The sequence below is a fragment of the Mastigoproctus giganteus genome, chromosome 10, assembly GCF_048544385.1.
Source record: "Mastigoproctus giganteus isolate SK-2022 chromosome 10, ASM4854438v1, whole genome shotgun sequence".
In the NCBI taxonomy this organism is placed as follows: Eukaryota; Metazoa; Arthropoda; class Arachnida; order Uropygi; family Thelyphonidae; genus Mastigoproctus; species Mastigoproctus giganteus.
The window spans coordinates 188,858,123-188,875,376 of record NC_143584.1 but is presented as its reverse complement, the minus strand read 5'-3'; the positions used below and the strand labels follow the sequence as shown (position 1 = coordinate 188,875,376).

The 17,254-nt window shown below is 36.4% G+C and overlaps 1 protein-coding gene across 1 annotated transcript in view; it reads right to left on the bottom strand.

Moving 5' to 3' along the window:
• Positions 1 to 17,254, bottom strand: part of LOC150079660 (histidine--tRNA ligase, cytoplasmic-like) — a 129,270-nt gene that overhangs the window by 53,382 nt on the left and 58,634 nt on the right. The window contains exon 8 of the mRNA XM_090383156.1: positions 3,374 to 3,467. Within this exon, the coding sequence (XP_090239282.1) occupies positions 3,374 to 3,467 (94 nt within the window). The remainder of the gene's footprint in view (positions 1 to 3,373; positions 3,468 to 17,254) is intronic.

Sequence of the window (17,254 nt, the reverse complement as noted above, 5' to 3'; positions counted from 1 at the left end):
CTTAAGTTTTGCAAATTACAGTGTCTGGAGACTAGGCACCGGCGAGGTAATCTGATAGAGGTGTATAAAGCCTTGAATGGTTTGAGCAGCTCAATGCTGATGGGATTCTGCCTCTTGCTCAGAATAATCACCTGAGAGGGCATAAATTCAAATTGAGGAAAGACAGATGTAGGATAGATGTGTGGAAGTTTGCCTTTAGCCAGCGGGTAGTTGGTTGGTGGAAGTTGATAGCCTAAATAAATTTAAGGCTCTGCTGGACAGGTATTTCAAACGAATGGAGGGGTGAAGTGGAAATTTTTTGGCTGATGCTGCATAAGCTTGCTTTCTTGCATCACATGCCTATGCTAATGCTAATATATGCAGTAAAGGAAAATAGGTCATTGATGATGACTCCTAAAAATTTGGTGCTTTGGACAAGAAGAAGAAGTGATTTCTTGTGAAGTTTTACAACTGGTGGTCTGCCATAGTCTAATTTGTGTTTAAAAATCATAATTTTCAATTTGGTTGTGGATAATTTCAATTTGTTCTTAGAGTTCAAGGAGCACTTTATTGGCATAGAGTTCAAAATCAGATCGTGAGTTTTTCTTGAAAAATCAGTCACGAGCAACACTGGTTATAAGGTATTAAGGTAAAAGGAAAAGACTTTAAATATTGTGAAAAAAACGAATTTATTTAATTAAAAATAATAATAATAACTTATACATAAAAATTTGCACATTTACATACATATGTATATTCAGATAGGTAAAAAATTTCAAGTAATTTTTTAAAATAATGTTCGATCGTTTTTTGTTTTACTTGTTGTGACCCTTTTTTGCTACTAAATCTAAAGTTTTTTTTTTTGGTAGTTGTTGGCGCATCGGCTTCTGTGGCCATAGTGCACCTCCCAAAGATTTTGCAGTACTTTGATCCAAGTTCGAGGTGGGATTCGAATCCGCAACCTTTGGGTTGCCAGGCAGGCACTTTACTCACCTGGCTAGCCCAGTCGGCCTCAAGTTCCTTAAAAATATCACTGATTATACTGTATTCTTCCTGTTTTTCTGCCCATTTTAATGCTGTTTATTTTCATTGAAATTTTGCTGTAAAAAACTGAGAAAAATAATAAATTGTACAGTTTCGGGCTGATATTATTCTTACTTAATCTGGACCTAACTAAACATAATATGAAATGAAGAGAACAAAACACAGGCACTCCCCGATTTATGCAATACACGACTTCCATAAATTCAACTTTATGTAAGCATTTGCCGGCCAGTGTAAACTTAAAAAAATCTTGGAAATGCATTTGCATCCTTTGGGAATAAATAGGGGTATTGCGAAAACATTGCAATATGAATCCAATAACACATTGGTTTTTTTGGTAATTTGTTCCAAGAACCTCAGAAGTTGAAATTTTTGCTATATAACTAAGCTATTTATTGCTCTAAAAGGTCATTCTTATAATGGAGTGTTACCCTTTCATCGTTCTCATATGTTCCGTTATAAGAATCAATTTTGAACAGCTTTGTTGATATTTTTCTAAAGAACATTTCTGGAGGTCACGATCATAAAACAATTGTATTCACTAATCGTTAGTGCATCTAATTATAAATGGTTAGTAAACTCGATCTTATTGCATTTGAAGTAATCCCAATAACTGGAATTGTGTGGGTTTTTAGGTTATTATGGTGAAATGTGTTCCCCTTCACTGAAATCTTCAATCATATAAGAAATATAAATAAATTTTCAGAATCTTCTCTTCATTCCTATCTACTTATTACAATAATGAAGGGAAAGTGACTAACAGAAAGTGAAAGTAGTAGCAGTGCTAGGAAACCAAGCAAAATTGATTTAGAAATGAAGATGAAAATGATTAAGAAGTAAGAAGCAGGACAAAGTTTGTCATCTATTGCATAGGAATTAGGTCTTGCTGCTTCAACAGTGAATACTATTTTAAAGGACAGTGCATGTATAAAAGAACATGTTAAAGGATCAACACATTTAAGATCAACATTGATCACAAAAAAGCGTTCAGGTGCTATATCGAAGATGGAAAGCTATTAATAATATGGATGGAAAATCAGATTCAGAAGCAAGTGCCCCTGAGTCTAATGACCATTCAGGCAAAAGTAACAAATATTTATGTAGATATTAAGGATAAGTACGGTGAACCCCAAGCCAAGTTCATGGCAAGCAACGGGTGGTTTAATAGGTTCAAGTATTGTGCTGGTTTCCACAATGTTAAAGTATGTTGTGAAGTCGCCAGTGCTGATTCTACAGCAGCAAAAAAATTGTGATGTGTTTCTAATTTTTCTTACGCAAGAGATAAAAAAAATTAATAAATAATTCTATTTACATGTTCATCGAACATTTCTTTTTTGCTTCAATCAAATTCAGCAAGCATACTAGCGAGTGCTGCATAAGCATTCCGGGAAATTTCAACTCTTGTAGCATAATAAACATTTGTCTAAAATACTACTATTAATAAAAAATCAGTCTTTCAAGTTATTCTGCATAACTGATGTTCCAGAAAACTGGCTTTCGGATAACCAATGTTCTGCTGTACATAAACAGAAGAATAAAACTTCTTGTTAGAAAGAAAAGGATTTTGTCCCCCCAATTCTAATCTACAGTTGGGGAAGACAAAATCCCTTTCTTTTTAACAAGCAGTTTTATTCTTCTGATGATATGAGTAGGTCAGTGCTGAAAAAAAAAAAGATTGCATTTCTATGAAAGTAAATGCACAAAAATAATGTTCAAAAGAGGTTTGTATTAAATAATTTGCAAAACACACATACACACTGTTTTAAGAAAAACATTCAAATGTACACATCAAGTTCTCAAATTTTGCTGGACAATGTCTAAAAATTGCATTCTTGCTAGTGTCAGTAGTATACAGTGTTTGTATGTGCATCACTAGCAAAATTTCAAATATATTATAAGGATACATGCTACCATAGGATTCTAGGAGTTTGCACCTCAGTGTGTACTTCTGTGGCAATAAAGAATGCTATTCTAGTAACCCCACAAATCTAGCAAATGTGACAACCATGCTATACAGTATATGTCCTTCAAGGCCAATCTAATACTAAAGAAATATCTGTAATGATATTTGATTACAAGTGACAACATTTTTTAAAATTATAACAACTTTCATGTGGTATAATTCTGTTAAATATTACAAATATGGGGTCATATGGGATTTATTTAGATTAATATTTGTATTCACTAATTCAGGTTAAACATATACATTAATCATATTAGTTAAAACAAAAAGAGGAAAAATCATAGTTAATAAAAATATAAATATTTATAAATGCTTAATAATAATAATAAATTTTTCAAATTCTCTTTCACCTTTTATTTACATTTAATTGTTAAAGTACTCACTCACCAGTTCTCTTCATAAAATTTCCAATTTTGTTTACTACCGCCAGAGAAATTTGTCTTGTGTTAATCAAGTCGCATTTTACATCCTCCCAGGGTAGCTGAAAATATATGACGGAAGTGTTATTATGATAAAAAAAAATAGGCAATTGTAACAAAGAACTTTCCTGTTTCATCTGGCACAAACATCTCAATTTTAATATAAAATGTTTTTTTTTTTTTAATAATTGCTTGCACTATTACTTATAATTTTTTAATAATTGCTTGCACTATACTTATTAGTTTCAAACTAATAAGTACAAAAACAACATGAAATATCATAATTTATTCATCAACTAAAGTTATACAAATACAGTTGAACTTGGTTATAATGAGCATGGAAATAACGAGATCATGGCTGTAACAAGCAAAAGCCATAATGATTTTAATTTATGTGTATTCCCATTAAATTGCTCACTGTTATAACGAGCATACTCCATGGATATACCGAACAAATTTTGGTAACTATGCAAACATTCTTAATTGCTTGGGTAGTCAAAAAAACCAAATTCTTGGAATAGATGAAAATGAAAAGGGTGACTTAGCTTTATGATCACCTGCATCGGATTAGCGGCCAGTTTATGACCTTTTCCTTCTGGGGATGGGATCTATACAATAGTGCATTGGTGTTATGCTTGTTGCATTACCATATTTACAGATTGTCTTGTATTCACTGAACCATAAATTTATTTCGGGACTTCTAAGAACTTTGGATGCATGTCAGGACTTCTAAGAACTTTGTATGCAGATCACTTTTTCATTTTAAAGTAAAATCAGTTAGAAACAACCCTTTCCTTCGGAAACACATCTACTAATAAAAGAAAGTGTCTCTCGATTCGTGAAAAAGTCGAAATTATTCATGAGTTTAAACATGGTGTAAAAAATGTTGAAGTGTGTAAAAAGTTTTCTTTGTCCTCTTCAAGTGTATTGACACTGGAAGAATAAAGATGTTTACATATTGGCACTGGAAACAAACATAGCCAGAAAAAAAAAAATTTTAGAAAGTGCAAGGTTATAAATGTTGATGAAGCATTTCTTCAATGGTTTGCCACACAAAAAAGTACTGGATTTTCAAGACGATCCGATCTTGAAGGCTCAAGCAAAAAAATTTGCTAAACAATTTGGATGCGATCATTTTTTGTGTAACAAAGGTTGGCTAGATCAATTTAAAAACTGACATAACATCATTTATGCAAAAATTAGTGGAGAATCTCAATCTGCAGATCCAATAATGTCAAATAAATAGATTGACCATGTTTGGGTAGAAATTGGGAAAGATTTCAATGATGAAGACATCTACGACAGTTGTGCTACTGCAACAGGATCTAGAAATTTTGGGCAGATGGGCTGAGAAGTGGCAACTGAAGTTTAACATTGACATATGCAAAGTACTGCTATATAATATCGGTGTTTAGATACACCATAGACACTCTTAAAAAAACTACAAAGTAGTTGTTGTAGGCATCATTTGCTCTTTCTCATATTGTGCTCTGCCTTCACGACGAGTTGCCATGATACTGCGAGTTGCCATGATACTGCAGTGAGTACCACCACCCATGGGTGGTGGTACTCACTGAGAATAAGTAACAATAGTCTTCTCTATTAGAATTAGCATTAGCATTAGTAGAGGCATTTGATGCAAGAAAGCAAGCTTATGCAGCATCAGCCAAAAAAAAAACCACTTCCACTTCACCCTTCTGTTCGTTCAAAATACCTGTCCAGCTGAGCCTTAAACTTATTTAGGCTATCAACCTCCACCACAAGGGATGGAAGTCTGTTCCACCAACCAACCACCCGCTGGCTAAAGGCAAATTTCCGCACGTCTATCCTACATCTGTCTTTCCTCAATTTGAATTTATGCCCTCTCAGGTGATTTTTCTGAGCTAGAGGAAGAATCCCATCAGCATTGAGCATGCTTAAACCATTCAAGGCTTTATACACCTCTATCAGATCACCTCGCTGGTGCCTAGTCTCCAGACACTGTAATTTGCAAAACTTAAGCCTTTCTTCGTAAGAGCACCCCTTTGTTCCATTCACTAATCTTGTTGCCCTTCTCTGTACTCGTTCCAGCAGCTCTACATCCTTCTTGAAATGAGGCCTCCAGACCTGTATACAGTACTCTAGGTGTGGCCTGACCATCGCCTTATACAATGGAATAATCACCTCCTTATCCCTGCTGGAAAAATTCCTGTATATCATTGATAATACTCCATGAGCTACTCTTGCACCCGTCTGCACTGCTCAGAGAACTTCATATCTGCCTGCACAACCACCCCCAAGTCCCTTTCATTCTCTACCACTGTCAGTGTAGTACCACAGAGTTGATACGTTGCTCTGGGGTTGCTGTTTCCCATGTGTAGTACTTTACATTTGTCAATGTTAAACTTCATTTGCCACCTCTCAGCCCATCTGCTCAACCTTTCCAGATCCTGTTGCAGCAGCATAGTGTCAGTGGTGTCCTTGACAACCCTGCCAACCTTTGTATCGTCTGCAAACTTGGACATTAAGCCCGATATACCATCATCAATATCATTTATAAATACAGAAAACAATAATGGACCCAACACTGAGCCCTGAGGGACTCCACTAATAACATCAGTCCACGATGAGCAGTGTCCATTGATTACCACTCTCTGTCTTCTCCCCCTCAACCACCCCTTTATCCATAGCAGCAATTTGCCTCCAATGTCACACTGCTCCAATTTGTGTAGCAGTCTTCCATGTGCAACAGTATCAAAAGCCTTTCTAAGATCCAAGTATATAATATCAAAGTTATTCCCTGCATCCAGTTCTTTTGTGACCGCATCATAGTATCCAATCAAGTTGGTCAGGCAAGACTTCCTCTTAACAAAACCATGCTGTGTCAGAGCTATAACTGAAGTCTTGTCTAAATGATCCTGCAGTGCTTCTTTAACCAGTGCCTCCATTAATTTTCCTGGAACAGAAGTTAAGCTCACAGGTCTATAATTACTTGTGTCAGCCTTTGATCCTCCTTTGTGAATTGGGGTCACATTTGCACATTTCCAGTCTATGGGTACCTCCCCTGAGTCCAAGGAAGCTCTCATAATTATGGCTAAGGGTTTGCTTACTTCCTTTGCTGCCTCCTTTAATATAACTGGATAGATCCCATCCACCCCGGGTGCCTTTCTTGTGTTTATCTTCAACAGTTTCTCCTCCACTTTACTCCCAGTTATTTCAAGATTCTGTAGCTTACTGCTAGAGTTGAATACACCTCTGGCATTCCCCTCGCTGAATAACTCCTCATGTGTGAATGTCGATGCAAAATATTCATTTAGTTTGTTAGCTACCTGAGCAGGATCATCAACACTTCACCCATCAATATCAAGTGGACCAATCTGATTCATCCCCTTCCTTCTAGAGTTTACATAAGTAAAGAACTCTTTGCTGTTTTTCTTTGCATCCCTTGCCAAGGATTTCTCGTAATCTGCCTTCGCCTGCCTAACCTCCTTTGTAACTTGGTTGCATATCAACTTGTATCTATCATAGGCTTCTGTGTCATGTGTTAATTTGTAAGTATCCCATGCATTTTTCTTCTCTGCCATATGCCTCATTAGTTCATCTGACATCCATTTTGGCCTAAACCTTGAACAATATTTCTTAGTTGGTATGTAAAGCCTAGTAGCTTCCAAGATAAGTTCTTTGAATGCTTCCCATTTTGAATTTGCTGTTGGTAACATCATCAGTTGGTCCCACTGTATAGAATTTAAATACTGTCTCAGTCCATCGTAGTCGCCTTTACGGAAGCAATAACCCTTCCCTTTACCCCTAATGGTAGTTACCTCTTTGAGTAAATCCCACTTCAGCACACTGTGATCACTGCCACCTAGTGGTTCATTTATCTGCAGATTCTTAATGCATGAAGAATCACTGCTGATAATCAAATCAAGAATATTACTCCCTCTAGTTGCCTCCCGAACATGCTGATGTAGAAAACAATCATCCAATAAATCCACAAAAGCCCTGCTAGTGTGTGAGTAACCAGCCCCCAAATTCCAGTCAATATCTGGGAAATTAAAATCTCCCATTATAAGACACTCTGATTTACTGGCCCACTCTATTTCCCTGTACAGTTCCTTATTATACTCATCAGAGTCATTAGGCCTATAGCACACTCCTACTCTCAATTTTGATCTCCCAATGTTTATGTCACACCAAACTGACTCCACACTGCACTGTCCAGCGATGTCGACTGGCTTCACTTCCTTGGTTTTTATGTGTTTCTTAACTAATAGCATAACCCCTCCCCCCTTCCTATCCTGTCTATCCTTTCTGTAGACGTTGTACTCCCCAAATTGCAGTTCTGCATCCCTTATATCTGTGTGACACCACGTCTCTGATATCCCAACAATATCTGCCTTTGATGTTTTGAGCAATACCTCAAATTCATCAAATTTATTTACTAAATTCCTAGCATTGGTGTACACGCAAGTATACCTGCACCTGTTTCTATTCTTAGCTACCCTAACACAACCCACTAATAGGTTGTAACACAACCTATTAGTGAAGCGTTACTTATTTGAGGTAGTGCAGTATCATGGCAACTCGTCGTGAAGGCAGAGCACAATATGAGAAAGAGCAAATGATGCCTACAACAACTACTTTGTAGTTTTTTTAAGAGTGTCTATGGTGTATCTAAACACCGATATTATATAGATACTAAACTCTTAAAGTATTATGCCATGTGCTTTTAATTATTTTAAATTTTAAGCAAAGTACTGCATACGGTTATAAGTAACCCCAGAAGAACGTACCAGCTGTGTAGTACTACACTCAGGGTGGTAGAAAATCAAAAAGATCTGAGAGTGAATGTGCAGTCAGATAGGAAGTTTTCTGAGCAGACATGGGTCATGTCTGCATTGCCACAGCAGGTCATGGGATGTTGTCAATAACATACAGGAATTTTGCTAGCAGGGAAAAGGAGGTGATTATCTCTTTTTTATAAGGCAATGGTCAGGCCACACTTTGATTACTGCATACAGGTCTGAAGGCCTCATTTTAGGAAGGATGCAGAGTTGCTTGAGCATGTACAGAGAAGAGCAACAAGATTGGTGAGGGGAACGAAGGGGTCCTCTTACCAAGAAAGGCTTAAGTTCTGCAAATTGCAGCGGCCGGACACTAGGCACCTGAGAGGTAATCTGACTGAGGTGTATAAGGCCTTGAATGGGTTGAGCACGCTGAATTCTAATGGGATTCTTCCGCTTGCTCAGATTATGAACCTGGGGGGGCATAAATTCAAATGAGGAAAACAGTTGTAGAATTGATGTGCGGAAATTTGCCTTTAGCCAGCAGGTGGTTAATTGTTGGAACAAACTTCTATCTGTCATGGAATTGATAGCTTAAATAAATTCAAGGAGGAACTGGACAAACTTTCAGAGGAAATGATTGTGTGAAATTGTTTTTTTTTTTTTTTTTTTTTTTTTGGCTGATGCTACATACACTTGCTTTCTTGCATCACATGCCTCTATTACTACTACTATTACTACTGCAACACCGACAAAACAGAACTTTTTTATAATTTGACACCTGGCAATACATTTAAATTCAAAGCGGGAAAATGTGTTGGTGGTAAAAAATCAAAGGCTGGCTTGACGATGCCCATATCTGCAAATATGACAAGAACTGATAAAAAAAAAAAACTGTTTGTTATCGAAAATTGTTAAAACCTGTGTTTCAAAAACATAAGGAAACTTCTTGTGGATTACACTGCAAATAACAAAGCTTGGATGACTTCGGATATTTTTCGGGAATACTTAAATGATTGGAATAATAAGTTATTTAAAAAGAAGAAAATATTTTATTGTTAGTTGATAACTGTCCTGCACATCCCCAGATTCAAAATTTGTCTAACATTAAGCTAGTGTTTCTGCCTCTCAATGCGACGTCAATTTTACAACTAATGGACATAGGTGTAATCAAGAGTTTGAAAGGATTTTATAAAAGATTTCTGGTTCAACATTTGATCAGTCAAAGAGAACAGAAACTTACAAAATCTATATCAATATTGGATGCTATAAATTTATTGAATGATGCGTGGAACAACGTTACTTTGACAACCATATCGATTTGCTTCAAGAAATCGAAAGTACATTCAAATGAAATTTCAATTGCAGATGAAGAGGATGGAAACGAAGAAAACAACTTACCATTATCTGAATGGTTGCTAAGTAATAGCATTGTAGATATTAATACAGATAACATTGATGAATTTGTATGAGCTGATGACAACCTATTAACTAGTGATCTTCCTACAGAGAGTGACATGGTAGATGCTGTGCTCAACAAAGAAGATAACGACGATGGTAAATACGATGATTGTTATGATGATATGATGACAATTGAAAGTGAATCAAAATCAGTGCCGACAATCTCACAAGCACAAGGTGCAATGGACATATTAGTCAATTTTTTTTTTGAAGGAACTGAGACAAGTAATGAGACTTTTAATGCATTGAATGTTTTAAGGGGAAACTTAAGAAATATCAAAGTTAAATCTTTAAAACAAATATCAATTTTAAGATTCATATATAAAGATTAAATGAAATCATGTTTATTAATAAAGATAGATTTTTTTTTTAATTACAGAGAAATAAATTGTTTAATATTAAGTGTATTGTAGTTTATACAAGCATATTAATACAAGTAATATGTAGGTACATACTTATATTATTTTTTTTATCTCTAATATTTCTTTTGTTTTTTGAATCTATATCGAATCTGAAACAGAACATCAAAAACTAAAGTCAAACACATCTGACTGTTAGGTTGTTTCAGGTGTTTTCATTCAGTTTAAATGTTTCAGGTTAGGCCAGCTGTATACTATATGTAGTGTGCATATTCTAAACATCAGTGTTCTGCTTTGAGGAATGAACAACTGGCATCTCCCAGTGAAGGAACCCTACTACCTTCACTTCAAGGTGATCAGACCCAGGTTGTATATATGTATACAAAGATGATTCATAAAGGTGGAAGTAAAAAAAAAAATTACTATTCCAACCTCTCAACCTACCACATGATTTTGACATCATATCTACTGCCATGTTTGCCAATCTGTGAGAGATTCTGCATGCATAAATGAAGTGTCACTTATAAAGAATTTGTGGGCAAATGTATGTTTATGAAGAAACTGCAATGCTCCAGATAATGGTGCATTAAATGGTGCTGTGAGATTTTTCCTTACCAAAGAAACAACCATTGGTCAAACTTCAGAGGCATATTTATATGGTTTATGGAGAGAATGAAATATTCCAGATAAAAACACAGAAAATGAACATAACTTATCAAAAAGAAGAACAAACATTCATAATAAAGGCCAGTCTAGCCTTTATTATGAATGTTTAAGAGTAGATCTGTTGCACAGATTGGCTGTGCAACAACCAATCTGTGCATCAATGAAGACAATTAAAGAGGATTGGCATGCAACAGATACTCAGCTGAGGATTCAAAGATCTCTTGTATCTTTCTTATATCTATTTTTGTAACTTTCCCTAGCTGTACCGTTAGGCTTAGAAGTTATTAGGAAGAAACAGCTTCTGTGACCTTACAAAATGTCTATGGAAGCTGTATATAGCATTCCACAATCGGAAAGTAGCACTGGGTGGGAAAAAAACATAATAGTGATGATGGTGAACTCAAAAACATGTCCCTGTCTTTGCTGCAGATATTCCAGCACTGAATCACAACCATTCCTTTTGCAGAAAAACCTTGAAATTTACAGTTTACTTGAATGTTCAATACTAAATTAGCATTCATGAAATTTGAAAGTACATCTGTATTAATATATGGATATACTTTTGAATTTCACAAATGATAAACTTCAATAACAATTTTGCACATTTTCTATAGCATGTTAATTTCTTTATTAAAGGTATCAGGTTATTTAAATAAGCAGCAATGAGCTGCTTATTTAAGTAACCTGATTAGCTAAGAAAAATCATACAAAACAGATAAAAATTTGATCCATTCTTTAATACTAAACATTACAGTAGAGCTAAGTCAAGGTATCTGTGTGGTGCCTTGACCCAAGCCCCCAATACACAGTACAGAATTTTACCCCTCAAGAGTATTTTTTTGTAATGTTAAATACACAACAAAACACACAATTACATCTTACAGCATACAATAATTATATGCATGCATCATATTATTGTAAAGCTAATGTTTCCCTATATGGGATGAAACAAAGAGAATAAAGTATACTGAAAGAGTTAGAGTAATTCTTTAAATGAACTGAGCTAAAAGAGAGTTCTTCAGCTACACAAAGAAATAAAGAATTTTTTGGCTAAGCACAAGGAGAGGAAATACAAACTGCACTGTGACAAAGTCTGTAGCTCGCTTCAATGCCTTCACCATGTGGCCACTACAAACCATGCGGCAGCAATGTCCATAGTATGCTGTGGCAATGTATGTGGTGGCACTGTGATGGCTACACAGTGAATTTCTGAATTGCAGGTTTCTCCTAATGCAAATTTTGGTAATTTTTTAATCTAACCTTAATATAATAACAATTATGTACAGTAAGGTTATGGAAATGGGCTAAATATGAAACAAAAATTAACCAAAGTTGGTTAAATATGTGTACCAAATTGCTGATGCATTCACCATGTAGCCACTACAAACTCTGCTGTGGCAATATCTGTAATGTGCTATAACAATGTCCATACTACGCTGCAACAATGTCTGTTGCATGCTGCAGTGGCTACACGGTCAATTCCTGAATTGTAGGCTTCTCCATAATGCACTGCAGCATTTTCTGTGGCACACTGCAGTGGCTATACGGTGAATTTCCAAATTGCAGGTTTCTCTTATCCATTTCAGTAACTAACCTTAATATAACAGTGCTATTGTGTACAGGTTAAGTTACAGAAATTGACGAAAGTAAGCAAACCCTTAGCCATAATTATGAGAGCTTCTTTCCACTCAGGGGAGCTACCCATCGACTGAAGATATGCAAATGTGACCCCAATTCACAAAGGACGATCAAAGGGCGACACAAGTAATTATAGACCTGTAAGTTTAACTTCTGTTCCAGGAAAATTAATGGAGGCACTGGTTAAAGTAGCACTGCAAGATCATCTAGACAAGGCATCAGTTATAGCTCGGACACAGCATGGTTTTGTTAAGGGAAAGTCTTGCCTGACCAATTTGATTGGATACTATGATGTAGTCACAAAGGAACTGGATGTAAAGAATAACTTTGATATCATATATTTGGATCTTAGAAAGGCTTTTGATACTGTTGCACATGGAAGACTGCTGAACAAACTGGAGCAGTGTCACACTGGAGGCAAATTGCTGCTATGGATAAAGGGATGGTTGAGTGGGAGAAGACAGAGAGTGGTAATCAATGGACACTGCTCATCGTGGACTAATGTTATTAGTGGAGTCCCTCAGGGTTCAGTGTTAGGTCCATTGTTGTTTTCTGTATTTATAAATGATATTGACAATGGTATATCAGGCTTAATGTCCAAGTTTGCAGACGATACAAAGGATGGCAGGGTTGTTAAGGACACTAATAACAGTACGCTGCTGCAACAGGATCTAGAAAAGTTGAGCAGATGGCCTGAGAGGTGGCAAATGAAGTTTAACATTGACAAATGTAAAGTACTACATATGGAAGCAGTAACCCTAGAGTAACGTATCAACTCTGTGGTACTACTGACAGTAGTAGAGAACGAAAAGGACCCGGGGTAATTGTGCAGACAGATATGAAGTTTTCTGAGCAGTGCAGACAGATATGAAGTTTTCTGAGCAGTGCAGACGGTATGCAAGATAGCTCATGGTGTCTTGTCAATGGTATACAGGAATTTTTCTAGCAGGGATAAGGGGGTGATTATCCCCTTGTATAAGGCAATGGTGAGGCCACACCTTGGGTACTGTATACAGCAATACATCATTTTAAGAAGGATGTATTGCTGTTGGAACGAGTACAGAGAAGATTTGTTATGTTTGTTTGTTATTTGGTTTTTAGGAGCATTAGCAACTAAGGCCATATTACTCCGGGGATATGCGGTGGTCATTCCCTGACCTTTCTGCATCCTCTGCATTTGGTGGTGACGGGCTCGAACCCTGGTCTAATCAAGAAGCATGTGCTACGCACTGTTGCTCCTTCCCACCTGGCTACGGAGGCGCCTACATAGAAGGGCAACAAGATTAATGAATGGAACCAAGGGTTGGTCTTACAAAGAAAGGCTTAAGTTTTGCAAATTACTGTGTCTGGAGACTAAGCACCTGCGAGGTGATCTGATTGATGTGTATAAAACCTTGAATGGTTTGAGCATGCTCAATGCTGATGGGATTCTTCCTCTTGCTCAGAATAATTGCCTGAAAGGGCATAGATTCAAACTGAGGAAAGACAATTGTAGAATAGATGTGCGGAAGTTTACCTTTAGCCAGCGGGTAGTTGGTTGGTGGAACAGACTTCCATCCTTTGTTGTGGAAGTTGATAGTCTAAATAAATTTAAGGCTGAGCTGGACAGGTATTTGGAACGAACGGAGCAGTGAAATGGGAGTGTTTTTTTTTTTTTGGCTGATGCTGCATAAGCTTGCTTTCTTGCACCATATGCCTCTACTAATGCTAATGCTAATGCTAAAGTATGAAACAAAAATAAACTGAAGTTGGCTAAATATGTGTGGCTCATTGCAGCTGTCAGTAGCTTACTGCTGATACATTCACCATGTAGCCATTGCCACAGCAGAGTTTGGGTGGCTACGGGGTGAAAACATCAGCAGTGAGCTACACGTATTTAGCCAGCTTCAGTTAATTTTGTTTTATTCTTTAGCCAATTTCTGTAACCGAACTGTACACAACAGTGTTATTATATTAAGTTACCGAAATTTGCATAAGGAGAAGCCCACAATTCAGAAATTCACCATGTAGCCACTGCAGTGCACCACAAACTGCTGCAGCACACTAAGGACATTGTAATGGCTACACAGTGAAGGCATTGGCCATGAGCTACAGACTTTGCTTTTCCTATTCTTGTACTTAGCTGATTTTTTTTATTTCTTTGTAGCAGGACACCACTTTAATGCAGACACAGAGCAGCTGGGCCATAAGTGTGTAAGTTTATTCATTTTAATTTTTAAGTATTGTTTGGCCTACAATGAAAATTGAGCAGAAATATTAATTTTAACATAAATTACTTATCCAAATAAAAAAAATTACCCAACACAGATGAAGTGTAGTGCAGTACATCTACATTTCCAGTTACTGGTACAACAGAGAATGCTTTTTACCTATAGATCCAGAACTTTATACCCTCCATGAAAAAAAAACAAAAAAATAAAATAATGTATTTATGGTTGAATGTAAATTAAAGTAATCTTATCAATCCATTATTTACCAAGGGATCATGCTGATTTTTTTTTACAAACTTTTTCTTTCATTAAAAATCATCCGTTCATTCAGAAAACCTCACAATGCTTTCCAAGGTAATTTTTTATTAAAAATTTGGAAACTTTCCGTACAACAGGGTGAAAATGCCCCTTAAAATTGGCAATATCTTGTATGTGACTTCATGTGGATGCCAGCAGGTTAAATCTTGCACTTAATAATTATGTGCTTATTTATTAACAAAAAAAAGAAACATTATTTAAGAACAGATAACATATGATCATGTATGCAATTTTACTGACAAGCTACTCCCTTAAAAAACATACTTATTTCAAAGAATCTATGTAAAAATTTTAGTATAGTGTTTCTGCTTTATTAGCACAAGAGACAATAAGAGTTTAAGAGTCATGATGAAACGATAAATAACTGAACTAGTTTCTACACTCTTATGCCATTTTGCCACTCATAAAAAATACTGTCTTAATTTTCATAAGGCAGAACATATCTGTCAGTTTAGTTCACCATATCTAATTAACAGCATTATTATTATTATAAAACCAGTTTGATAAAATAATTATTAAACAGGCAACCCCCTCCTATTATAAGGAGTTGAATTCTAGCTGACTGTCATAAAACAGATTACCCTCCTATTATAAGGAGTTGAATTCTAGCTGACTATCATAAAACAGATTACCCTCCTATTATAAGGAGTTGAATTCTAGCTGACTATCATAAAACAGATTACAAGTAGGACAGAATCTCTTATTTTTGGGACCTGCAATATAATCTTTTAAGGGCACAAAAGGTGATATCGTTGTACATGTTGGCACTAATGACCTTAAGAGTAAGATTTACTTAACAAGTACAGGTCAATGTTGAAAAAGTCGCGAGTTAGAGTTAAATTTGAAAGTGCTTGCAATTCTGCCCAGACATGATAGGAGGGAATATACGATGAGAGCTTTGTCAATCAATTTGGCCCTGGAGTGATTGTGCAAGGCTCATGGAGTAGAATTTTATTCAGCGTGGTCTGTACTTGCTAACAGGAGAGACTGGTTCTACAGGGATAGGATACACTTGAATAGAAAGGGGGAAGAATATTTGCTGATGCTATCGAGGCAGTGTTAGGTGGGTCGGAAAACTGCTCGATTGGGGGAGATTCGCAGACTAAAAGATCAACAGTAGCCACAGGCAGAGGCGAAAGTGTTTCTTGCACTACTGCTATTGGAATGAGCAGCAGCCTAGAGAGCAAGTTTCTGGGGATTTCAAGAACTGCTGGGCATCAGCATGGAACAAGTAAATACATGGGCTGTGTTAGGGTAACTAAGAGTAAGAACGGGTGCATGCATACTTGCATGTACACTAATGCTAGAAGTATAGTAAATAAATTTGATGAATTTGAAGTGCTGGTCAAGACATCAAAGGCAGATATTGTTGGGATACCAGAGACATGGTGTCACACATATATAAGGAAGGCAGAAATGGAATTTGGGGAATACAATGTGTGTACAGAAAGGATAGACAGGACAGAACATAAAATGTTCTACCACAGCGGACTTCCCAGTAAAGACCACGGATTATGGGAAGTCTGCTGTGGCAGAACATTTTTGGGAAGAGCACCATCAAATCTCCCCAGACGAAGCTGTTATCATCGACCAGACACATAGATTTTGGGACCGCAAATGGCTCGAGAGCTTGCGGATTTGCTCCTCTGAGAGCAATACCATTAACAGAGACAGGGGAATCTGCATTGATCCCCCTCTTCGGGGCGGTGGCTCTTGGACGGGATGAACGGTTCTGCCTGGCATGCTCCTGAGCCATTTCTGGTTTCAGTGCACATGGGGAGAATACTGCCCATGCTTCTGTAGAAACACGTGCTGAGAACCGTAAGCCTGCTGATATTTAAGGATGTGCTGTACGATAAACCTCACTGTTGAAATAGGAGATGGATGCCTCTGAAAGCTACAGTGTTTTAGCACTTTTATCATCCTGTGTTTTATCTACATTGTTTATTGTAATTTATTCATTGCAGTTTAAAATTTCATATTTTATTGTACAGACAGTTACCTTTTTATCAGTTTTATCCGATGGAATTACATCATTCTATTTATTTCATTTATTTGCATCATTATTATTTTAATATAATATAATGCTATTTATTTATTTTATTTAATAACGGTTGGTGTAGGATTATGCAGTTATTATGAATAGTCTTACTCACAAAAGGGTTAAAAATAAAAGACCCAACAACAAATGGAATGAAAACATAATGGCCATTAAATAAGAACTACTCCTCGCTAGCCACGGCCATCACTGGTCCAATAGCATCAGCAGTGCAGCATAACACCACAAACACAGCTGAAGACCCAAAACTTGGTGAAGAATTTATTTCATTTTAATAAAAAGTAGAATAAGATCAATTTTAAAAAAGTGATTTTTTATTTATAATCAAAAAAAAAAAAGAAATTCCTTGTTGATTCTTCTTCTCTGATTGAAAAT